At 41.8% G+C, this 25,968-nt stretch overlaps 1 protein-coding gene across 1 annotated transcript; it reads right to left on the bottom strand.

Moving 5' to 3' along the window:
• Positions 1-14,386: 14,386 nt before the first annotated feature.
• On the bottom strand, positions 14,387-17,882 carry CCDC185 (coiled-coil domain containing 185). Its single transcript, XM_020794079.3, has one exon. The coding sequence runs from the start codon at positions 17,550-17,552 to the stop codon at positions 15,495-15,497; it is 2,058 nt and encodes a 685-aa protein (XP_020649738.3). The 5' UTR covers positions 17,553-17,882; the 3' UTR covers positions 14,387-15,494.
• Between the last annotated feature and the right edge of the window lie 8,086 nt (positions 17,883-25,968).

Raw genomic sequence — 25,968 nt, 5'->3', positions numbered from 1 at the left:
GCAACATGTGGTTGGGGCAGGATCCATCAGAATGTGCCATTGCTTTGTGCCATGTTTCACAGGTACAACTCTGTTTTGGATACAACCCCTTCCATGATTTTTTTAAAAGAGGCAACTGTTCCCAAACTGGTACTTAGGCTCATGTAAATCCTCAACATGATTCTGACCTTAGTTTTACATCACTGCTAGAATATTACACATCTTTTAGAAATACTCTGAGGGCCCTTAAATATGGCACAGGTCAGGGCTTTATCCTGTCTTAATTCTATATGATTGCCGTATATAACTGTCTCCAGCCAGAGACTACACAGTGCTTCTTCCTGGTGAATCTTGGAGTTACAGCAAAAAAACAAAGTAGGCCTCACAAACCTGAACTCTGCCCACTGTTGTTACAGGCAGTTGGTGTAAGGGATCTGCCCTTCTTTTCATGCTTCTAAACTAATTAATATCCAGGGGGAATGATGGTTTTTCCAAAGCCATCCAGACTTAAGTTCAGACGCTACAGAATTGTGAAGAAAGCTATATAAGTCAAACCAAAGAAAATATATCAATCATAGCACTTCATTTTTCCCCCCTTGAAACAGGAAACTGGGGGTTTAATGTGGTTCAAGTGTTGGGGGGGGAAATCACCCCCATCTTTCTAAGAAAGAAATATTCACTTTTTTCTTTTTCAGTGCAGCCACATAAAACAGAGCCATGGTTCACTGGGTCACACACTATACAATATTCCTTGTAAGTATATTTTGGCGCATCATTCCAAGTCTTTTTCCCACCCTGAGAGAAACTGCACCACACACAATACACCTCTTTGTTTGGCAGAAGCTTAGTTACAACCGGGTTGTGCAGAATAGCCTTTCAGTCCTCTTTTACACTGCATTCTCCATCCATCCATTCCCACTACGTTTGGCATGGCCTTTAATGAGCTTGCCTGAACTATAGTAACCTCTCTGGCAATTTGTCAGGAAGAGAAATTAGATGGATCACTCTTTTCTGTGTTTCAGTGATGAGGTAATTGGCCTTTGTTACAGGATTTTCTTTATTAGGTGGCAAATCTCATCTGGAAGTTCAAGCACTCTCTGTGAGCATAAGGAGCATGTCACAATTTGAGAGGAGTACACTGAGGATCTGGTGTGATTGCAGTTCTTCCCCCCCCCCCCCCAGCTAGATTTCACCTTCAGATGCACACTTCAATATATGACCTCCTCTTTCACTGCCTCTTCTGAATGGTGCCAAGCCGAGTGATGGATTGCCCTTTCCAAAATATTTCTCAACCGAGGAGTCCCAGAGTCCCAAGGTGTCCAGCCATTACGAATGATCCTCAATGGCCTCGTACACGCCCTGCGGGTTTAACAAAATTCTCAGATGTTAAGTTGGAGAAGTATAGAAACCTACCTTGTAGCCAAAATGGGAGTCAGTGCTATAGTTTGTGCAGTTCTTTATATGATTAGAAGACATATTAAGGCAAAGCAGAAATTTCAGATTTTCAGGATAATTATGCAGATGAAGCATTTCCGTAGCCATAGCTCATTGCTCCCTGCTGTTATTTAGCAGTCAGCAAAAGCACAAAAGCACAAAAGCAGTTGAATACAATTTGTGTTTTCATCAGAAATTTGTGCATCTGTTTCATGGTATTGGAAAGACCTGGCAAACATAAAGATCTAATTTTGCTGTGCTCTGTACATATTTTTCATTTAGCACATTAGCTCTGTTCTTCTATTCTTCTTAGTACTAAGTTGGTGGGGGCGCCCTCTGTGCTTAAAGTTCATTTGAAAGGATTGTTAAGCTTGTTGCTCAATGGAAAATTCTGAATATGAAAGAGAAAGATTCTCTCTACTTCCTGATTTATCATTAATCCAGTGTGTTTATATGTTTAATGACGTTGAAAAAAACTATTGAGATTATCAATGCTTGGAAAGTTAAAATGTAATTAGTTCCAAGCCCCCCCCCCCCCCCCGTTTCATATTTACAGGTTTAAAACTGAACTCTCTCCATTTATCAAGACTAACTAAAATTTCTTTTTTTAAAAAAATTCATCTAAATGTTGCAAGCTGTTGTCCTAGGGTACAAAACACACTCTTCTCCTATATTCACCTCACAATCACCTCAATCCTATATTCACCTCACAATCACCCGCAACAGAGCACAGGCAGCAGCATTTCTTCACCACTGCATAAAGAGGGTACACCACCATTATTATACAAAAAGCTAACAAGTTAGAATCACAGAATTGATCCAGGGTCACTAAGTCACCTATCACTAGCAACAACAAGAAAACAGGAAATCAGCAGCCAACGCAACCCTAACAGATGGCCATTCAACCTTTATTTAAAAATGTCAAATGAAGGAGAGTCCATCACATTATGAGGTGGTCCATCCCACTATGTAACCCCACCTCTTCAACCACCTACTTTCCTTTTGGCTTTCATTTCTTAGCCATGTTACAGCTTAACACTAAAGTGTAAGGAAGATATATCCAAATTGTTGTGGCTCCATGACCAACTGATCGATCATAACTGAGGAAACCAAGGTTGAAATTTCCACTGTGGTGGAGAAGGAAGCTAAGTGACCTTGGGTCTGGATCTATGGCTATGGTGAAGGCAGGCAACAAATGAACAAGAAGGACGTGGTGGCACTGTGGATTAAACCGCAGAAGCCTCTGAGCTGCAAGGTCAGAAGACCAGCAGTTGTAAGATCAAATCCACGAGACCGAGTGAGCTCCCGTCGCTTGTCCCAGCTCCTGCCAACCTAGCAGTTCGAAAGCATGCAAATGCAAGTAGATAAAGAGGTACCACCATGATGGAAAGGTAACGGCATTCCGTGTCTAATCGCACTGGCCACGTGACCATGGAAACTGTCTACAGACAAAACGCTGGCTCTACGGCTTGGAGATGGGAATGAGCACCGTGCCCTAAAGTTGGAAACGACTGGACTAAATGTCAAGGGGAACCTTTACCTAACAAATGTACAAATGAATGAACTGGCCATTGCTGATCAGCCAAAAGCTGATCTCTTTAGAGAGCAAGAAAAGTGAAATAAAATAAGATTGTGTTCCTTGCTTGAGCAAGATCTTACGCCACCTTATGGAAATACAGGAGAACTGCAGAAAACTGCTCTTCAGCCCTGCAAAATGACAATGCAAAGCTCTTGCCCAAGTATGCACAGAACAGCGCTTTCAGCTGTCTTCCTTCTGTTTGCATCTCCTTGGAGCCAATCCTTAGCACTCTGCTCTTTGAATGAATACATCAGATCTTCTAAAGGTTGCAGGGCTTGTCCACACATTCATTTTGGTCCTATTTAAAGGTGGTTGAATTGCCCATTGGTTCCAGTTTATTTTACAGATCCACATATTACTAGAGACTCACAATGACTCTTTCCACTTCCTTTCTACTTCTGGATAATTTCGCCATGTTTGGGAACTGTTTTTTTTTATTAATTAAACTATTTGTTGTTGTTTGTAGCCCAACTTGTGCAGGGATCTGCAAGCCCTGTCTGTTTCTTTATCCCGAACAATCCCCATTTTTGTGGGGGCATGTGCAAATAGAACTCTCCTGACTAGACATGGGGACAAATTAAAAAATGAACTGTAATATTTGTTAAAAATTGCTGATTCATTTAACATTCATCCTTTCATATTGTCAATTCCAGAGACTCCAATGAATACGAAGGGACAAATATTGCTCCATTTTTATTTGTTCCCCATCAGAAGAGAGGGAAGGCCACCTGAAGTATGATGCAATAACCTGTGTGTCACGCAATAAACTCATTTTTGCTTGCTTGCTCTGCCTATGGCCTTCCCAATTGGTGGGCCTACAGCCAGCCAGCCAGCCTCATCATCTGCCTCTGAAGGAGGCAATGGATTTCTGAAGCCCCCACTGCCCCCCTTTCACATTCACATTCACACATAGTCTGTCGCCCTCCTCCTGAAGTGCTGGCTACCTACAATCTGCTTTGCAGGTGAAAATCTCAGGCTCCCTCCGAGCAACTGGCCACCACTGTCAGCCTCTCCCCTTCTGAACAGAGTGGCAATGACCTACATCCATGTACTCCATTCTTCTGCCCAGAGGATGCCTCCATGCTTTTGCTCTGGAGAGAGAAGGAGGCCAAGCCACCAAGGTGTCATAAAGCTTCCTCCCACCAGATCAATCTTGGAGGAGGATGGTAGCCAGAGCCACCATCCGCTACTGGTAGCCCTCTCATGCACCTGTAATTTTCAAGACCTGAATGGGGATGTTAATGATAAGATGTTTGGGCAGCATTAACATATAGAGTTGCCATAAGTCAGAACAGACTAGGCAGCATATAACAACTAGTGCTTTCTCCTTCTGCCTGGCAGCAGTGGTGACAGTGTTAAGATTGTGCCAGCATGCTTCTGGGATAAAGGGAACAGTAATCTGTGCTGGGTGGCATTTATATTACACTGTTTGCAGATCTTTCTTGAGGAATTTGTTTCCTAGACCTTTCTTTCCATTTTCTTCCTTCTGAGTACCCCACTGCCCACAGCTCAGGGGTACATAAAAGGGTGGGGGTTATGTATGTCCCTTCCAAGGGGTAGAGGCATGAGAGTGATGGCATGAGAAGGAAGGAGGGGGAGAAGTAGAAGGAGGAAGGGAGAGGAAATGTTATGTTGTAGAAACTACATTCAGAAGAATCCAGATTACATACAAGAAAAACTGACTACCAGGTGTGAAAACTTAGATTGAGTGAGTTCCGATCTATGGGAAGAAAGGACTACAGTTCCAAACTACATCAATCTGAGCGCTACGTCTTGTGCGGATAAGCCTATCAACAGCCAATTCTGGAAACAACATATCATAAAACATTTACTGATTGGCTCCTTCACTGGTTTCCAACCTAAAAGTCTACCTATGCCTCATGTGACAGAAAAGTAGTAGCCCATTGTTGCTACATGGCACACGGAACAAGTTGCTAGCCATTAGGAAAGGAGTTGGAAACGGCCTCTCCACTGAATGCAAAATTCCCTCTGCTTTTCATGCTCCACTGGTGCTTTGTTAGGCTGTGAATGCTTTTCCTTTAGCAGTCTTTTGTAAGGAGGGCTTCAGCTTCAGTGTGGCTGCATTGTGTGCTGACTGCAGTGTCATGTGTGGACAAAACATGATCAGTTTGGCTGCAGCCAGTCATCTCCAACTTTGCCCATTACATCACCATCAGGCCATGGCTAAGCCTGACAATGCCAAACCATTTGCAGCCTCTTAGGGAAGTCTTTCTTTCTTTCTTTCTTTCTTTCTTTCTTTCTTTCTTTCTTTCTTTCTTTCTTTCTTTCTTTCTTTCTTTCTTTCTTTCTTTCTTTCTTTTCTTTCTTTCTTTCTTTCTTTCTTTCTTTCTTTCTTTCTTTCTTTCTTTCTTTCTTTCTTTCTAAGGGCCAACAAAGGAGCCTTTGGTTGAAAACATGCTAATTCACCAGAACATGGGGTGGGAAAAATAGTTGAATATTTTGTCTCCATCGATATAAAGACAACAAAGTCTGAAATAGCAGATTCTAGCCAGTCTTCCCCAACCCACTGACCTCCAGAAGTGCTGGATAACAGCTTGCATTATCCCCAATGACCATGGCGTTAACCATGACGATTGCAAGTAACAGAAATTACATACCAGCATGTGCTTTGAATTTTACTTTTGATAAAGAATCAGTTGTAGGTACACTTTCAGGCCTCCCAAACTAGGTAGCTATGTCTTTGCAGAGGTAACTCAAATACAGGTAGTTTCTTTCAGTTCAACATCAGAATGTTTTCTTCTTCAACAGTATAAGGTACAGCCCAAGTCAGCAATTGAGACACATAATATTCCTCCTCCATCATCAGAAGGAACACCAGATTACACCTCTATAGACCCCACAACTATAATGCAAGCCACATAAAAGTTGCAATTACATTGCACAATGAGTAAAGCAATCTGTTTCTAAAAGTATAGCTTATAAAAATGACCTTTTTTGGACTATAGTTCTCATATGGGTCCTGTGATGACTGGAGAATTCTTGGAATTATATCCCAAATGTAACTTTTGCACTCTTTTTAAGTTAATAATAATAATAATAATAATAATAATAATAATAATAATAATAATAATAATAATAATAATAATAATAATAATAATAATAATAATAATAATAATAATAATAATAATAATAATAATAATAATAATAATAATAATAATAATAATGCAATCTAGTTACTCCTTAGTTACTTGGGAAATAAGTAATTAAAAGTAAATAGTTATTTGGAATTGATTACTTTAAGATATTTTCTGTTAGAGCAGCAGGCTGGAGGAGGCTGGACTAGACTCACACAGGTAAGCTCCAGAGCTGTAGAGGAAGCGAGTAGAGCAAGAAACATAGACTTCACTCTTCCGCAAGAGAACAGATGAGAAGAGAATGTAGATAAGAGAAATAAAGGATGTCAAATTCCTTGGTCTTTTAATTAAATTCTGGGTAGTAATGCCATCAGTAATTAAGGGATAATGGAATCTGAGCAAAAAACTCCTTTTTTGACTCAATCTCCAGTGCTAGACAAATATACAAGCAATATTCATCTCCATTCTATAGCTTGAATTAATAAAGGCTCAGAAGAATAAGGCTTCCCCTTGAAATCATTTTGGTGTCCAGTTCCAGAAAATACATTTTTTTGCTCCGCACACTTCCTGAGCAGTGTGCAACTGTGCCAACTTCAGCTTTCTCTCTCTGTTTCTGCATGTTTGCGTGAGAGAGCTGGGACAAGAAAGAGCTCATGCACTGGAGCCTTACGGAGTTTTGCTTTTATGCTCATTTAGAGATTAATGGTTTAAAAGGAATGAAGGAGAAGGGAAAGCCAGTATACACAATGCTACTTTTTGGGTAGGTGCCATCAGCAGAACCACTGAAGCCCAACACTCTGAGATGAAATTTGGCATTCAAGTGTCAAAATGGATAAATGCATTATCCAGTTCAGCTGATGCCAAAGGCTTTTTCCCCCATCAGCTCTGCTTCCCATAATAACTGGTCATGTATTCCAAGCAAGATGTCAACAGCTTTAGTCCCTCTTTAAAATGAGCAAACCATTACTTTAATGAGCCTGAAAACAATCAAGCCACATTTTTTTTTAAAAAAAAGCAAATGTCCAAATTGCTTCTTAGCTGAAAATGCCAGAGGTAGTATGCAAAATAAAGAACCATCCTAACCTAACTCTGAGGAATGGATCAGCATCAGAGCACCACCTTCTTTATATGTGAAATGACACAGGTTCAATTCCTGGCATCCCCAGACAGAATGGAGAAAGACATTCCCATGGGTGCTGCAGGATCTGAGCTCTCTTGGACTTTAAAGATCAGGCCCAGCAAGCAAACGGAAGACCTACTGCATACAATGCTAAACATTTAATGTGCTGCTCAGGAGTGTAGGGTCCAAACGAATGTCCTCAAATTACAAGAAAAGAGATTCCGAGTAAAACATTATGACAATGAACTCATAATGACAGGAAGAGCTCTTCAACAGTGGAACAGACTATCTTAGAAAGTGGCAGACTCTCCCTCATTGGAGGTTAGTATCGTACACAAGTTGCATGATAATCTCCTAGTTATGTTGTAACAGTAGATTGCCTGCATCACTAGCAGGTTGAACTAAATGCCTCTGCCATTCAGTGATTTTAGAATTATTTCCAAGACTCTTTACATAAAATTTGAATTTGTTCCACTTTAGCCCCTACACCACAAGCCTCATGACCCACCCACTCCCATCAATGGTCCAGAAAGCTCCACTGGAATAAATTCCAGGCCAAACAGCAGTTGAGGGAGGATTTTTATTGAGACTGATCACAACGGTCACCCCACCTCCGAGCTGAAGCTGCTATTTTAATAACAATAATGAGAACATATTACACATATTTAACACTGCACCATGTTTGGAACTGAGTGAATACTGGTGCGTCACGCTCCCTAATGCCATAGTCTACTAGAAGGCTAGCAAACTAATGGTGAGCAAACTGCAGCTACCCAAGGGTAACCTCAGAGTACAGTGGGGTCTTGACTTGAGAACTTAATCCGTATTGGAAGGCGGTTCTCAAGTCAAAAATCTGTAGGTCAAGTCTCCATTGACCTACAGTGCATTGAAAACCGATTAATCCCGTAACAGGCCGTTTTTGTTCCATTTTGGTTTTTTTCTGGTCTGTAAGTCAATTCTCAGGCTGCAAGTCAAACCTAAATTTTGCGGCCATAGAAGTAACTCAAAAAGTCTGTAAGTCAAGCCGTCTGTAAGTCAAGGGTCCACTGTACCGAATAGGAGCCAACATAGGTCAATGTGGCAAGAGAGAATGGGACAGTTTCTCCTCATCTATGTCCAGAACCAGCCATCCCAACAGTATTTACATACTAGTGCCCTGGCAGGACCTTTGCTCCTACAGCAAATTATACAAAAAATAAAACTGCCAGAAAACTCAGAAGGTTTATATAGAAGAAGCCATTTCAAGTATCATAACAAAAGGAAACGTTAAAAATATATATGAACTAATGACTTCTAAAACTATTCTGTGACAATAATGAAATGTTATACTGTATATTTTTTTTCTTTGTTGGCATAAACATCCTAGAAGCCAAGTAGCATCTGACTTGCTTTAAATGATAAGTGCTGCCCCCCCCCTGCACTCACTTCCTGTCCTGGCTTCTACATATTTAGTGTGAACCTGCAGCTGCTAGCAAACATACACAATGCATCTAACATTTAAACTATGGTGTGATCCAGCTACAATTAAATGAGCACAGTCTACTTGAGTAAACATGCATAGAATACTGAGTGCTGCATGCTGACATTTATGGCCAAAATAATTTTCCAATTTTTCCCCACAAGCTTTTCTGAAATTGGAAATTATTGTGTAACTCTTTAGTGCCCTCCTCTGGTCCATTTCAAGCAACGAATCTAAATTTCACTGGAAACAAATACTAATCCACTTCTCTCAAATAAATATTGTGAGCTGTTAGGTATAAAAAATAGTAGCTTTCTTCACATCCAAACCTGAGTGTATCAGTTCTTGAAAATGAGACATAATGGAGTTTCCAACATTGCTGTAATAATTTTCTCCAAAGGTATTTAATTAAACCTTTAATTAAAGTTTAATTAAACCTTCCGAGGTCGGTAAAATGAGTACCCAGCTTGCTGGGGGGGCAATGTGTAGCCTGTATAATTTTAAAAAATTGTAAACCGCCCGGAGAGTGCTTGTAGCGCTATGGGGCGGTATATAAGTCCAATAAATAATAAGTAACTGAATAAACAAACAGTAACTGAAAGTCAGTATCTTCATTAATTGGTCCTATTTAGTAATTTTTATAGCATCAAATTTGCAGTGTTTTGCAAACACATAAAAAGGTATGCCTTTTTATGTGTTTGCATAAGGTACAATGGTTTGGGATGCTACATGTGAATTTCGTTGTATGGTATACTGTGTATATACTTACAATGACAATAAATTATATTATTATTATCATGAGAACCATTTCAAGGAAGCAAATTTCCTTCACATGAATGGATTTCAGAGAAAAACAATTAAGAGTATGTCAGTCAAAGATTTTTCTAATATTCATCTAAGGCTTGGGAAGTGAAACTGAGAGACTGAACTGTGTGGGCCAATGCCAGGAGCTTTAGCAGGACTGGGCAGAAGGGAGCAGTACTCATCTGGTGGTGGGCAAGACTCATCCCAATTCTACAAGCAGGCAAGTTGGTTGAAACTAGCCTGCCTGGTGGTTTGTTAATTGACTTATGAGGCATTAATATAAAGGAAAAGGAAAAAGGACCAGAAAAACCTCCAGCCAAGTCTTGCGCAAGGTGTTACTGCTTGACCACAGAGGGCAGGGTAGGTGACACACACACAGAGACACACACAGACACACACTGGCTTTGGAGGTAACTCGCATCTGAAGACAAAGTAGTCCTCATTTTAAAATAAAAAAGAGTGGGGGACCACCATGTCAGGTGATAGGAACATTTCCTTTAATTTTCAGCCCCGTTAAGCAGGGCTCCACCCCTCATGCATGTGACTCTGTTCCCCTGTGCGGGGTTCTGTCATGAGTCATGACCAAAGGAGCTAGAAATGATCCATGTGGGTGCATGGAGGAGATGGAGCTGTGCATGCTCGCAGAGCCTTGCACCATAGAGGGAACCTTAGACAGGAGGCATCCCAAGCCATGCAAAAGTTCTCACATGGATTCCACACAAACTTATTACAGTCAACCCTCGACTTACGAATGGCCCCACATACGAACTTTTCGATTTACGAATGGCTCCGTTTGTAAAAATTGGTATCGGCTTGCGAATGGAGCCTCGACCTACTTACGAGGTTGAGGCTCCGTTTGCAAGTCAATGCCATTTTTTTGTGAATGGAGCCGTTCATCGCTTTCGAAGCTCTCAAAGGGCTTTCCCCCTGGCATCGGAGGAAGCCCTTTGAAAGTTCCGAAGGCAAAAAGGCAGAGGGAACGGGCGGGAAATTTGAATTGCTCATTATCAACTCCTAGAGGCTGATTACAAAGTGCAGGTTGTTCTGATCCCCAGTGCTATGCTTCCCAAGCACAACATGTGAACACAAGAGTATGAGTTTATTGTTGTAGTCAAGAAGCCATCATTTCCTCAAGGACCTGATTCTCTTTCATTCCAACAGGTGGTCAGTACCAAACATCTGTTCAGGGAAGAATCAGAAGGATGGTGAGCATTAATAGTAGCTGGTTGATCTCATTCTTATCTGATTATATGGAGGTTATGCTTATAAATGGACCTCCTTATGTGCAGAAATGTTTATTCCTTGTAACATCTTGTAACATACTTCATCCCAGAACTTAACCAGGATCTAAAGTATAGTTTTCTATTTTGTATAAAAGTGGCAAGGAGTGCATTTGCACAATTAAAACTAGTACAGCAACTGTGCTCACTCCTTGATAGGTCTGATCTGGCCACAGTGACACATGCCCTAGCTTCATCTCAGCTGGAGTACTGTAATACATCCTATGTGGGAAGGCCTATGGAAAATATCAGGAAATTTCAGTGGGTCCAAAACGCAACAGCCAGATTGCTTATTTTGACATAAATATATTGGGAGACTGATACGCTTTGCATTCAGACTAGGAATTATGATACACAAAATTCAGTCATTGGGACATGTTATTGATCTAGGAACTAGCATTGACCCAGCCTCAAGTGCTTATGGATTGAGGAAATATATTCAGACCCAAGTATTTCATCTACAGTGGTACCTCGACTTGAGAATGTCCCTACATAAGAACGGTTCGAGTTAAGAACGGCTCCGTTCACAAAAAGTTGCTTCGACTTGAGAACGGAACCTTGACTTAAGAACCAAAAGAAAAAAGAAAAGAAAGAAACCTTTCCTTCCCCCCACCTTTTTTTTACCTAAATTCACCTTAGGTCAAAAGAAGAAGGAAAATCACCCCCTAGTGGTAGATACGGATTAACCAGCTTTGCATTAGTTCCTATGGTAACTAATGCTTCAACTTAAGAACAGCGCCTCAATTTAAGAACAAAAACAGCAGATGCGGATTAAACGGGTTTCAATGCATTCCCATGGGAAATGGTGCTTCGACTTAAGAACATTTCGACTTAAGAACGCAGTCCCAATATGGATTAAGTTCTTAAATCGAGGTACCACTGTACTAAGCATTTTCTTTCATCCCTTAGATCAGTGGTCCCCAACCTTGGGCCTCCAGATGTTCTTGGACTACAACTCCCAGAAACCTTCACTACGCCTCTGCTAGCCAGGATTTCTGGGAATTGAACTCCAAGAACATATGGAGGCCCAAGGTTGGAGACCACTGCCTTAGATCACATGGAGTTAACCTCTGGACTGGGTGAACACTTGGAGACCTTCACTGTTATTTCCCCCAGGGGAAAATGTTGCTGTTGTCATTTTCAGAGGGCAGCAAATGGTAAGAATCACCCTGCATGCTACTTTCCCTGTTCAAATTTATTCTCACAACCTAACAAAACATTTGGTAGGTACAGTATATGGTTTACATAGGGCAGGTGATACGCAGAGATCACTATATTTGGCACACTCCTCCTCCAGAGAACACCCAGCTGCTCCACTAGCTCACCAATTTGGTGAGCTAGTGGAGACATGCCTTACATTACAGTGATGTACAGGGGAAAAAATCAACACCCGAATACCTTCCTCACTTAAAACTGCACATTTTCACCCAACCGGCTGGCATTGGAGGCAGCATAGCATGGCTTCAGCATACCAGGGAGGCTAATCACATTCATAAACACAGTACACATCCAGACACACACACTGGAGGAACACATTTGTGTGTCCTTGGGTATATATGTCTGGGTTTGTGTTGGGAAAGGTTTCAGTGCATGCATAGAAAAGTACTGGAGGGGAGGCCATGGATGTGTGTGTGTACAAGGTGGAATGCTAGCCTTGGCCACACCCACTACCTTCACCACTACCCACTGCTACCATGTGATACCTGATCCAGTACCAATCACTACAAGTCAGCCCTTGGAGTAAAGATGATGACCACCCTGCCCTAAAGCTAAGATCCAGAAATAGGTACTTTTAAAAAACCCACTCTGATATTGACCAAGATACATATGGCTTATTTTCTTCGTCATACTTGACCGCAGGAAAATGATATAACCAATTTTACAAAGGATGTAGATCTCAACCTTGATACTTTAGTAACCAATCGTGATATGGTGTAATTCCCTTTTCTTCTTTATCTGGATCTTCCTGGATGGACGACTCAGGGACGTGAGCAGTATCTAACAAAAATCCTTTATTCTTTGACAACTTGCTCAATTCAACATTAACAACAGACTCCATCTCTCGCTTCAGGGACGTTATGCTTTTTCTCTTTTCATTGAACCATAATACCCCCCCCCAATTGCATAGGGGTAGAACTTGAGGAGGAATTAAAGAACCTCTTAATGAGGGTGAAAGAGAGCACAAAAAATGGTCTGAAGCTCAACATAAAAAAACAACAACAAAAAACAAAACTAAGATCATGGCCACTGATCCCGTCACCTCTTGGCAAACAGAGGGGGAAGATATGGAGGCAGTAACAGATTCTACTTTCCTAGGCTCCATGATCACTGCAGATGGTGACAGCAGCCACAAAATTAAAAGACACTTGCTTCTTGGGAGGAAAGTGATGACAAACTTAAGACAGCATTTTAAAATGCAGAGACATCACCTTGCCGACAAAGGTCCGCATAGTCAAAGCTATGGTTTTTCCAGTAGCGATGTATGGAAGTGAGAGTTGGACCATAAAGAAGGCTTGACGGCCAAAGAATTGATGCTTTTGAATTGTGGTGCTGGAAGAGACTCTTGAGAGTCCCCTGGACTGCAAGGAGAACAAACCTATCCATTCTGAAGGAAATCAACCCTGAGTGCTCACTGGAAAGACAGATCCTAAAGTTGAGGTTCCAATACTTTGGCCATCTCATGAGAAGAGAAGACTCCTTGGAAAAGACCCTGATGTTGGAAAAGTGTGAAGGCAAGAGGAGAAGTCATTGAAGGTATCAACATGAATTTGACCAAATTCCAGGAGGCAGTAGAAGACAGGAGGGCCTGGCGTGCTCTGGTCCATGGGATCACGAAGAGTCAGACATGACTTAAAAACTGAACAACAAAGAACACGAGTCTCTATAACATCACCTCTGTGGAACACCCAATCTATGAGGTACATCTGCAGCTGACCTTATTGGGGAGGGTGGAAAACCCAGCCTACCTGTGGTTCCCATACTTTTTTTGCCTGGGTTTTGTCTCATCCTCGGTTGAGACAAAACCGAGGTTTCCCAGGATGATCTGGACACAGCTTGCTTCCCCTTCTTTGTGCCTCCTGCTGTTACCACTCCCTGAACTTTCTCCTCTCTTTTCTCTCTTCCTTCTCATCCCAGTAAGGTGGCTTTCTATAAGTCTTCCTCCTCCATTCTTTCTCTGCATACTCCCTTGGGACTTTAAACCCCACCCACTCCACTGTCCAGGGTTCCTCCTGAACTATCTCCACCCACTCCTTTTTTCTCTTATCCTCCTCTTCCTCCATCCAACATGCTTCTCCCACTTCAGTTTCTAACTGCCCCCTTTCCCTTTTCTGCAAAATGACACCCTCTGGCAGTTCCTTCTTCTCTTGTTCTTTCTGCCCATGCTCTTCCAAACACAGTCCCTTTAGGTTCTCCTCCAGGGTGGGCATCTGTCCCTCAGGGTCTTCAGCCAAGGAGGCAGATGATACACTCTGAGGAGTGCCCCTTGGGGTACTGCCAGCCTCACACATACTGTATATGTTTTTTATTACTCAGCTGAACAATCACTTAACTTGGAAGCTCTCTGAAACCATTTGAATTACATTACATATATGGGAATAGTTTGACAGCTGATGCCAAAGAAACAAAGCAACAGAGTTCTGCAATGTCTTTTTTTAAATTCTCTTGATCAATATACCAAATATTACAGAACCTTATCTGTGAATCCTAGTGGTGTTTGCACAATTTTTTTAAAAAATGTTGCAGCTAACAGATGAGGTATCCAGAGCATGTCTCAGCTGCAGAATCAGGTGTACACTTCACCAGTTAGCGGCAATTAGATGCAGCAAGTAATGCAAAACATATTCAAACATTTATAGGTTTCTGACCAGTAATCATTAAGACATTCTGGTTACAGGATGTCAAGAAGAAACATATTAATTCAACATGTGCATAAACCAAGTATTAGACAAGAAGTTACATCACAAGGAAATAACAATAAATAAACATCAAGTAACATAATTTCTACTTTTCACAATATGAAAATATATTGATTTGCCTTTATTTTAAAATACAGTAAAACTGGATTTCTTTTTATGCAGCGTCCTTCACAAACTTTCTGATTTCAGTCCACTATAAATGTAACATTGGCAACATAGCTATATGCTAAAACAATATTCATAATATTTAACCAAATTATAATTGCCCTATTGTCCTGCACACAATAAGCTCATAAGGCACAATTAAATACGGTAAGTCTAGTGATTGTCTTTGTGGACTACAGACTATAATTCCCTCAGCTCTCTCTCCTTCTCTATACATATATTCTTTGAATATAAAAATGTTGGAATAACTTTCACTTAGATTTTGTTTTCAATATATAACTGATGCATATTTTAATACGTAAAGTTTATAGCATTATAGCCATATGTAAAATACAAAATTTGTCAACAACTCCAGATATTAATAATAAAATATAGTTTTAAAAAACTATTATAACAATCTTAAATTAAAAATAACTAGGATTAAGGAAGGATGACACTTGATTTCACAGTGAAGTAATACCTGCAAGTGACAGGTTTTTTAAAAAACTATGTGTTGTAAACACCTTTAAACCACAATCCTCCCAAACATTTATGAGTCAAACAGTATTTAAGGCTAAAACCACTTTAGTGTACAGTACATGAATGCAGAGTTTTACAAAACAAACACATTACAACCATCTTTTTCTGGCACAAGACGGTCTGGAAGGTATTCCTACATATCATTAAAGGCCTCTCAGGAGACTTGCATTACGATGGGCATCTAATGCCATTTGATCAAAGGAATTATGGTTTATCAGATCTCTCACTCTGTCTCTAAGGTCATAAGATGCTTTGGCTATTCTCCTGGATTCTTTAATAGCTGCATCCTTGTGCCTTAGAATCTGATTGCTTTTCTGATCTTTCCTTCGTAAAGCTTCTTGCATTTCTCTTAAGTGGCATTTTTCATCATAATCAAGCCTCTGTTTGCGGCAATGGTGGTTTCTTTCTCTCATGCAATTAATTTCTCTCATACACTGTGCTCTATCTTGGACATTTTTGGACATAATTTCTCTGGCCTGCTGGATCTTCATCTCAGCTATCTGCAGCAGCATCTCCTTACGCCGCCTCCTTTCTTCCTCTGTCTCTTTTGCCCTGACCTTGGCTAACATGCCTTGTTCTTCCTCTTTGAAAGCCTTTTCTTTTAATTCTCTATTCCTTTCTTCAAGCAGCTGCTCAAGGATTTCTTGTGACCTCTGAAGCTTTTGTTCAATACAGAGTCTCTTATACAGCTCATCAGCTTTGAGTTGGTCATCCATCTGGTCTTTCAACTGCATGTACCTGTCTCTCTTGCATTCGTTCATTTCTATTTTCCTCCTCTTCCTTTCCATTTCCTTCATCAGCCTCTTCTCCAAGGCCTGTAGCATCCTTTCTTTGTACAAGTGAGAGTCCTGATCCCGGGTATTCCTTTCATTTAACCTCTTGTCCCAGAGCTGTTTTTCCTGGCAATGCTTCCTATACTCAGCTTGAAGTCTGGAATTTTCACATTTCTCCCTGCGCCTACATTCCTGTTCTTTGGCTAGCTTTTTCCACTTCTTGTCACGCAGCATCATCTCTCTCTCCCTAGCTGCCAACAGCTGTTGTTCCTCTAACCTGAGCTTGTCTTTCCTTTGATCCTGATCCCTTTGCCACTGTTCCATACTTTCAGCCAGCTGATACCGCCTGTCCTTCTCTAACCTTGCTCTGTGTTTCTTTTCCTTCCGCCTCATCTTCTCCCAAGCCTCAGAGACTTGCAGTTGCCTGTCCTTCATCTCTTCTTCTTCCTGATGCCTGGCCAGCATCAGTGCTGCAATCTTTTTGTCCCTTTCAGGAATCAAATCCTCATACTTCTTATCAGTTAGATCCTGGATACTGATCTGGGTGTCACCTTTCCTAGACTTGTAGGGACGCCCGTGATGGTGGTGATGGAGATTCTGCTGGGCAGGGAGGTAATCTTCCTCATACTGTTTCAGAGAGTGCATGAGGTCAGCCAAGCTGGGGCTGCTGTCACAGGGTTCCTGCCACTCCTTCGCCTTGACCTCCTTCTTGGGATAGGCTTTGGGGTCTATCTGGGAGAAGGAGAAGGAAGAGGGGCAGACAGAGGGCGGCTTGCTGGCGTCGGTGGGGAAATCGGTGCCATACTCCAGCGGCCGCGGCACGGGGCTGGCCCAATGGTCTTCACGGAGGAGCTCCTCCACTCGGGCGCACCTGCTCGCTGGGGAGCGGCTGGGGAGCTCCGGCGGCCCTTGGAGGTCCCCGCCGTAGAGGGTGGTACACGAGGTGGTGCAAGGGGTGGCGCCGCCTTCGCCGGCCGGGGCCAGGTGTTGCCAGGCGGGGAGGCGGCGCGGGTGAGCGGAAGCGGCCACAATGGCGGCGGAAGGGGGCTTGCTGTAGCACTGCGCGGAAGCGCCCCTGGCCTTGCCCTTGCGGGGCAGCAGCGTCCCCGCTTCGTCGCGGTATGTCTGGGGCAGGTTGAGACGGCCCAGGCCGCCCTCCCCTCCCGCCGCCTCGGGCTCCGAGCTGTAAGTGTCCGGGAGGCAACGCGGCGGGGAGAGGCGGCTGGGGCTCCTTCGCCGCGCCATTTCCTGCCGAATCTCGGGGGCAGACAAGCTGCAGCAGGAGGCGGCGGCGGCGGCCGGTTTTCTCCTGCCCTTGTTGGTACCGGCCGCGCCGCGGTCGCTCGGGGAGACGCGCCGCCCGCCCTCCGCCTCCAAACACTGGCCCGACCCGCGCCGCGGCCGACGCCGCTGCTGGTGCCGCCTCATGGCCGAAGTGGCCCGGCGGGGGCCACGCACGCGTCCCCTTGCGCAGCACAGTGAGGGCCCCGCGGGCGTCACAATGGGCGCCCCGGCCTGGCCCTCTGGGCGAGCGCGCGCGCCTCGGCCCGCGCCCGCCTTCTGTCCTCTCGCGCTTCGCCCGCGGCAGGTCTCCACCTGGTCCCTTGCCTGCTTTCTTTCGCCCCTAGACGAGCATTCGACTCTCTAACCCTCTGCTTCAAGCCCAACATGGAGCATGGAACGGACGTGGCTTACTATGGAACGTTGGCGTCCCTTCTTGTGCATCCTCGGAGGCGACTTGAGGCACGCGGCAGCAGCAGCACGTGCCCCGTCACCCTCATCCTCCTCCCTTTAGAACAGATGAGCAAGTGTTTTTGGAACAGTGATTTAGAAGCGATAAGAGGTTTTGAACCGGTATTATTATTTTTTTATTTTTTTTTTTATTTATTTTATTTATATCCCGCCTATCTGGTCGTGTGAGGACCACTCTAGGCGGCTAACAACATAAGAATAAACAATAAAAATACATATAACCATATTACTTAACAAAAAAGGTTACCCTTTCCGATCTGTTGAACTCAATGAGACTTAATTGCAATGGACTCAATCCAGCCAGATACAACTCCCCCGATCCCCCCCCCCCCGTCATCCGATACCCATCGCGGGGAGGTTCGCAAGAATGTATTGGCTGACTTAGTCCGCCAGACAGAAAGCTGTTGATCTGTATCAGCTGGTGACTTTTATTCTACCAATCTATTCGGATTTTCCTTTGGGTTTTTATTCTACTTTTTGGCTGTAATGGGCAGCTGTTGGACTGCAGCTCTCATCAGCATAACCAGTGGTGAGCAATGATGTGAACTAAACTCCAGTTCCATGACATCTGGAGGGCTAACAAGATTCTTATCATTGCTTTGTTGAACATCTGAGCAAAGAAAATGATGGTACAACTGGTGTGCCCACCCACCTTGGTCAGGGACAAGAACGGCATGTAGGTTGAAGATTAATGTTCTAGAAAAATGGCATATAGTCCAGGGCCTGCCCTGCTATAAGAAAGGGTAAGGGAAACATGAAAGGCTGCATGAGAAGGAATAAATTTGTTTTCTCTTTAATTTATTATTACTATATTTTTACTGGTAGTTTTAGAAGAGGTAGCAGTGTTAGCCTGTGCTAGCATATAGGCAAAAACAAAACAAAAAGACAAAAAAGTTGTGGCAGCTTAAAGACTAACTGCTATATTTTAATGTGAGCTTTCGTGGAAAAGTCCACATCCTCAGGTCTGTCTTGCCAGCTTGGGTCTGCTCTCTAGTACACACTAGTTCAATTCATTTGGTGGGCTAAATACATGAGGAACAAGAGTGAGCTAGCCTCTCCTCTGTTGTCATTGCCCCCCCTTCACAATGTTGACAAGTCAGAAGAGAGATTTGTTAATCCCTGAAAGCTTTCCACCTAAACCAGACCCTTGATTTTCCTGTGTTCTGGCTTGCTTTGAAAGCTTCCTCTCTTCTAACCTCACTTCTTGTGATCAAAACAATGATAGAGGGGGTTGAGCTACTTTGCTTTCCTTCTTTATGCTTTTAGGGCTAAAGTCTTCTGAACAACACCCAGCACTCCTTGCCTGAGGTTGACCCTGTTTTTAGATCGGTGTCAGTTCTCAGCTATTCCATGCTATATTGTCTTTGATTTTTAAGATACATGTCAACAGGCCTACTCTAGTTGCAACGTCTTGTTGAGCAACAGGATTTCATTTCTGTACCTGCATAAGTGGATTGTAATCCATGAAAGTTCACAATGAAGTACAGTTGTTAATCTTAAATGGACCATAACACTTTTTGTTTTTGTTGCTGAGTCAAACATCTCAGTTGTTTGACCTATCTTCTAAACTAATTTTTTTTTTCATGCTAGCTCTTTTCCATGCAACTTCCTTCATTCCAGAGATGCTAGCAAGGCTCTGGGCATCTGTCCGAGCCTTTGGTACCAAGTACCAAGTCTGAGTCTTTGTTGCTAAGTCACGAGTCCCAAGCCCCAAGTCTTGAGAACCTATTAAAAACAAGCTTTTTCCTCCAGGAAAAAAAGGGAGATGTGGGTGTGTTCGGAGTCAAGTCTGTCATTAAAAAGCAAAATAAAAACAAGTCTTGACAGCGAGTCTTGTGACTTAAGTCCCTGTCCCTGCTGCATTCCATTCTGCAGGTCCATTGCTGATTTAAGTTCATTTTCCCTTGTCTCTATTTTTATTATTATTATTCAACAGCTTTGCCATATCTGCTCATTTTATTCCTGGTTTAGTTTTTGTATACCAACATCTCTGTTCATTCTCTCTCTCATATTTCACTTGCTAATTTTTTTGTGCTGAAAATATTAAATAAAAAATTGCATAAAGTCTACTCCATGTGTTTAAGAAATATTCCTTTGTGAGTCCATAAGAAATAATCTTTAGAGTCCAGCAGAGAGCACTAGGGGGCCATCAGAAGAAGACTAATGTGAGAAGTACCCTGAGATCAAACAGAAGAGGAAATGCAATCCCTTTCTTTCCCATTCTTTTAACATGGAAAACTAAATTAAAATGATCAGTGTTTTTAGTAACATGTTGCAATAAGTTTTAGTAAGTCTTTTGTGGAACCTGTGCCAATTTATTTCCTGCTTGTGAAGAACTGCATTCTGAGATGAATTTTTAAGAAAAATAGTACTGTACTGTATAGGCACTATTTAGGGAAAAGGTGCCTGTTTTGAGTCACTCCAGTTAGTAAAACAAAAGAAACTAACCATACAAGCTCCACAGCATGTGCTAGCTCTATACCATTTCTTATCAGCCATCTGGAAGGTGGAAGACCATTCTTAATTCACACTTGTACAAATCTATGAAGATTTTATATGATACACATAGTTCACATGTTCTTCCTATATCTCATCAAGCTTCTTGTCCTTTTTGGTGATCATATGAATAAATAACCTCCAAAATGTCCAGTCTTGCAAATGAGAAGTTGTGGCTTCATTTACAGATACAATCCATCTCATGTTAGGTCTTACTTCAACTTATCTTAATTTCACATGCAGTTCTCACAATTAAGAATAGCCAAATTTCTTCATAGAAACAAATAAAAAGTAGAACAAAGATAACCTGCATATAAAGGATCTCTGGCAGATAATTGTGAGGGATAATGGTGTTTTGGCTAGGTCTGAGTTAAATTGTAGATTGTAATATTTATAAAATACTCCCCAATATTTGTGTATGGTAGGATCTTACCATATTTGCGAGAGGCAATCTGAAGCAGTGTGAGACGAGTGCAACATATTCCTTCATATGAAGAACTTGCGTGCTTGAGGCACCCTGTCCATTTGGAAGCAAAATTGATGTTTTGGACCACTCAAGAGAAGGTAATTGGGTTTTAGATGTTAGGAGACTCCCTATGTATGCAGGCTTTTAATTTAAAGAAAAAAATACATTTTTAATTCCTAAAGTATTCTGACAAGGACCTACAAGCTTCCAAAATGGGCAGCAGAACGAGAATTAGTTCCCTGCTAACTTCCATGCTGGACTCTACCATAGCCAGTGCCAGCGCTTCTGGCCAGATTTCTGGTGCCAGTGCTGTTGCAGAGCTGATGCATGTTTTCTCTTCTTCATCAGAAATAAATGAAATAAAATAATGTACAATCAAATGTATTCTGTTGAAAGCACTGCATCTTAAGAACATCTTAAGCATTGCTCTAGTTTAGCACTTGGCCCATGGGTAAAGTCAGAAATAGATCTAATTGAATTATGGCAATAAAGATGATTGGACAGTACTCACACACTCATGCAAGCCACTCCCTTCAGTTCAGTTCAGCAGTTATTTTCCTAAATCTGGCTTGGCAGCTAGTACATTGAATGATTACTGCATGTTTGACAAGGCACATGTTAACATGAGCTAGGGACTAATTCTTTGGTCTGACGCCTCCTTCCCCTCCTCTGAATGTTAATGATGTCTGTCCCAGAAGAATGAATGAAAAGTACATCCATCCCCTGTGGCTTTGTGCAGATGCTCAGAAGTGAAAGCTGAATTTGCCCAAGAGAAATCTCACAGCTATAGGGCCATCTGGTTATACTGTATAGCATAAACTTTAATCTGTCCAGCCAAATGCTTGGCAGATCTGCTACTGATAGGGAGAGATTTCTTGTTCCTAATGTTAGATATGGCCAACACCTCTCACTAAGAAGAAACAGCTGCAAATGCAGAGTAGGCCAAGCATTTTATTGGAATTTAAGAGCGTTTCTTGATTTCGTGAAATCAAATTGCCATAATTCAATTGAGCATAACAAGCAAAACTGACTAGTTGCTACATAATGAGAATGTAAAATAGCTGTGTTTATGTGATAAGAAGTGTCTCACTGTACCAGACAAAGAAAAGTTTGCAGACCCTTCTATCATTGTATTGCATCCAATTATTACAGATAGAGCCTGAAATCCCCCAAATTATATAAATATTGTATAAAAATTTCAGGTAGGATTCCCAAAGAATATTGATTCAGAGAAGCACATATATCTGAGCACAGATTTTTAATAAGTATGATGGGATAGAAGCTCTTGGGTTCCTTTGAAATACAGCTGCATCTCTGCAGTGAGGGAGAAATTGCACTTTACAAAGAATTCTAAACATTTGGAAAGGGCTGGGATGTTGTTGCATATTGCTGTGATGATCAGCAGTGTTGCTCTTTTGGCAGTAGCTGTCTAGAACAAGACAGACAAGGCTGCAATTCTACCTCAACTATAGGAATGACACTGTTCTAATTAGTTTTTGTTTTTTGGCTTGGTTTCTTGCCAGGAATACGATACCCGGACATCAAGTACAGGAAGTGGCATTTATGGGACCTGCCAAACATACACAAGAGGAGGCAGACTTTAGGTTGCAAATCTGTCGGCAGAGTTATGTTAGAATAGGCACAGAACTTTCCCTAGAAAGATGAAATTTGTTTATCTGAATGTGACCTTACATTATCAACTATTTCATTTTTACAATGTTTTGCTTATTGCAAGAATAATATACAAGGTCAAAATGTGTGTGTGTGTGTGTGTTAATCACAAAAAAATACAAAATTTTAGCTGTATTGTGCTGCTCAGTGTCAGGTTTTCTTATCCTGTCATGTCTACATTTTACTTTTTTGTTTGATAAATATAGGCACTGTTTTATTGATCTTTTATCATTCACACTTTATAGTTGTAGAACTATAACCACTTCTAAATCAGTTTGATATTGCAACTGTCACCAAAGATGTAATGATTTCCCCAACCTTCTTGTCTTGACGTAATATAATGGCAAAATGTATACGTCAATCAATGCAATATTGGCAAAGGCAAATTTTATATAACTGAGAATGCGGGGGGTGGGAGGTGAAAACAACCACAGGATTTGGAAGCTACATGTGATGAATCGTAAGGCCATTTAATTTTTATAAGGTCCTATTTATTATTATGATTATTCCTTTCCTTGTTGGGTTATGACAGTCATTTTTATTTCACTTTACAGATTTCTTTCTAATTTTGTGTCCAACCAATGTAGATGAATAAAGTTTCATTTTTATTGGTCAGCATGGAAGTATATTATTATATTTTTCCAATGCTCACTAATATTTTCCTAACTATTCCAATTACAAAACAAGCATATGCTCTTACTGTTTTTTAACTGTGTACTTTGCCAATTTTTTTAAAATAATCTTGCTTTTTTCTTCTTCATTTTCATGGTTAAATTTAGTTTTACTTGCTTTTATTCTTTTTATGAAGATTTTAAGCTGCGTCCAGCAGTGCTTTGTAGTAGAAAGATGGTGTATAAATGTAATAAAAATATACTATAAGATGCACTATTGCCATGATTCAAAGATCCCTTACTGGTGTGTATTCTGAGAATACGTGTCTTCTCCCAGCATATCCGGACCGAGTTCCCATCACTGATGGCACATCTACTCTTTTTACCTCCTTTTAACTCTGATGGCTATACCCAGTATACTTCAGAAAAGCAAAACAAAATGACAGCCTTGGAATATGATTTTTTATTCCACCTTTCTCTTTTAAAAGGACCCAAGCCGGTTTGCATCATTAAAAGACAGTACAGTGGTGCCCCTTATAGCTATACGAAAACATCGCTGTGCGGGCAAGGAAAGCCTATTGGAACGCATTAAACTTAGTTTAATGCGTTCCAATAAGCGTCCAAACTTACCCCTCCAGCGATGTTTTCGCGTCCGGCAGCCATTTTGGAGCCGCCGATCAGCTGATGGCCGCCGGATGACCCAAAATGCCCCCCTATCAGTGTTTTCGCGCCCTCCCCTTGCTTACGGAGGTCGCAAAAACGCTGCGGGGGGGCATTTTGGGCCATCCGTGGCCATTTTGGAGCCGCCGATCAGCTGTTCGGCGGCTCCAAAATGGCCGCTGGACGCCCCAATCGTCGCAAAGCGAGTGCGGCGATTGGGGCAGATCCGTATAGCGATCCCCAAAAAGGGATCGCTATACGGATTCTTCGTTAAACTGTGCTCTCGTTAAGCGAGGCACCACTGTATTTAAAGTTAGCAATGGTGAGTATACAAATACAAAAAGCATCAAACAATCCATTTAAAACCCCTCTCAGGCAGCCGGTCACTCAGGGAAAGCTTGCCTTGTTTTGGTATTATCAGTAGTTATGTTTTATTAGATAATGGCTTTAATACTATAATGAATCATTTGTGAGAAGCTTTCCTGAACTTGTTTACAAGTAAGGTAGATTATAAATTAGCTTGCTGTATAGCTCGTATATATGGAGTTTAGTTCCCTACTGCATGCCCTAGGAGACAACCAATCTGTGTAGCCGTGAACAAGCTGCATGGTCTCAGGGTGACCCCAGAAAAAGGGAATGGTAAACCACTTCTGAAAGAGTTGCCATGATTCAGCATTGAATTGACAACACATAATTATCATTGTTATGCCATGTGCTCTCAAGTTGGAACCAACTTATAATGTCCCTAGTGGAGCTTTCAAGATAAGTGAGATATTTGAGTGTTTTTACCAATTACTCACCCCCAGAGTACAGTATTTCCATGCCCAAGCAGGGATTCGAACCCAGGCCTCCCAAGTCCCAGACTGTCACTGTCCACTATACTACACTGGCTATCCCAATTGTTATTAGATCATAAATATTTTGAATGGATGAATGAATGAATGAACCTATAGTTGTCATTCAAATAGCTAGCTTGTGCAAACGTGCACAGTTTATGTTTGGAAACAACTAGCAACCCTTTATGCTAGTAGCATGAATAACAGTATACATGGAAAGCTGCTGTGTTTACCTGGTACAACAAGCTATTGTAGCTGTGTCAGCACAAACGTCCTTGTCTATTCCCATGCTTCAACAGAACCTAGGCAGTCAGTCATTTTAGCTGGAATACCTGACTTCTGATGGATTAAACACACTGAGTGATGTCTTCATATTCTGTAATGTAGAGCTTATCTCTGGTGCCACCTTGCAGCACACATTAATTTTCTTTTTATGTGGTTTTAATGTGTGTCTCACTTGTAAGATCTGTATAGGAAATAGCTAGGGAGAGATGCAGTGCATGAGTAACTTTACTCAGTCCTGACCTGAGCTGAGTGTGATAAAAATGTTGACAAACTTAAAGTGGTGGAGAGGAGGAGAAAAGAAAAAAGACAGTAAGGAAAAACAGGCACATAATATTGTGGCACCCTAAGGACTGACAGATTTGTTTCAGTGTGAGCTTTTATGGATCAAAAGCCACTTCCTCAGATGCAACAATCCACAAAAGCTCACATTAAAACGAAATCCAGAAAAGCTCACACTGAGACAAATCTGTTAATCTTTGAAGTACCACAATGATTTCTCCGTGGCTTTTCCCCCACTCTTCCCCACCCCCCCCCTTTAATTTTGTCAACATACTAAGACAGACTAACATGGCTACCTCTTTGGAAACTGATAAGCAATGTCGTTTTATTAATATTTTCCCTACTTCAAGGAAACCCTTTTAAGCAGAGCAATGAAAAACAGTATCTACACACAGCCACACCTGCTTAGCTCGTTACCCACCAGGCCAGGCACAATTTACCAGTCATGGGATGGGGCGATGGCTTTGTGATGGTAATGTAGGTGCTTTCCATGCAGAAGGCCTCCAAGGCTCAACCTCTGTTGTCAACAACTGAAAGGACCAGGTGCCATATGGTGGGAACAGCAGGTCTCTGCCTAGAATGCCATCATGAGTCAAAGTGAACAGTTGTAGGATTAACTAGAGGAATAGTCTGAAGCAGCCCCCTTCCATGTCAGCTTCATATGCTAGCCCTCCAGGGACCGAGTAAGTCTGCTTGGGACTTGCATAAATCAAGATTACCAGAACAGTGAGATAGAGTGGGAGCCACTGTGGTACAATGGTTAATGTAGTGTTGCCCTGTTACTTGGC

Source organism: Pogona vitticeps, chromosome 1 (genome assembly GCF_051106095.1).
Source record: "Pogona vitticeps strain Pit_001003342236 chromosome 1, PviZW2.1, whole genome shotgun sequence".
Classification (NCBI taxonomy): Eukaryota; Metazoa; Chordata; class Lepidosauria; order Squamata; family Agamidae; genus Pogona; species Pogona vitticeps.
Note: the sequence above shows the minus strand (reverse complement) of the source record. Positions and strands in the feature narration are given on the sequence as shown.

Bases quoted from the DNA above. Each gene is read 5' to 3' on its own strand.
- CCDC185 (XM_020794079.3), bottom strand. From the start codon at position 17,552: ATGAGGCGGCACCAGCAGCGGCGTCGGCCGCGGCGCGGGTCGGGCCAG.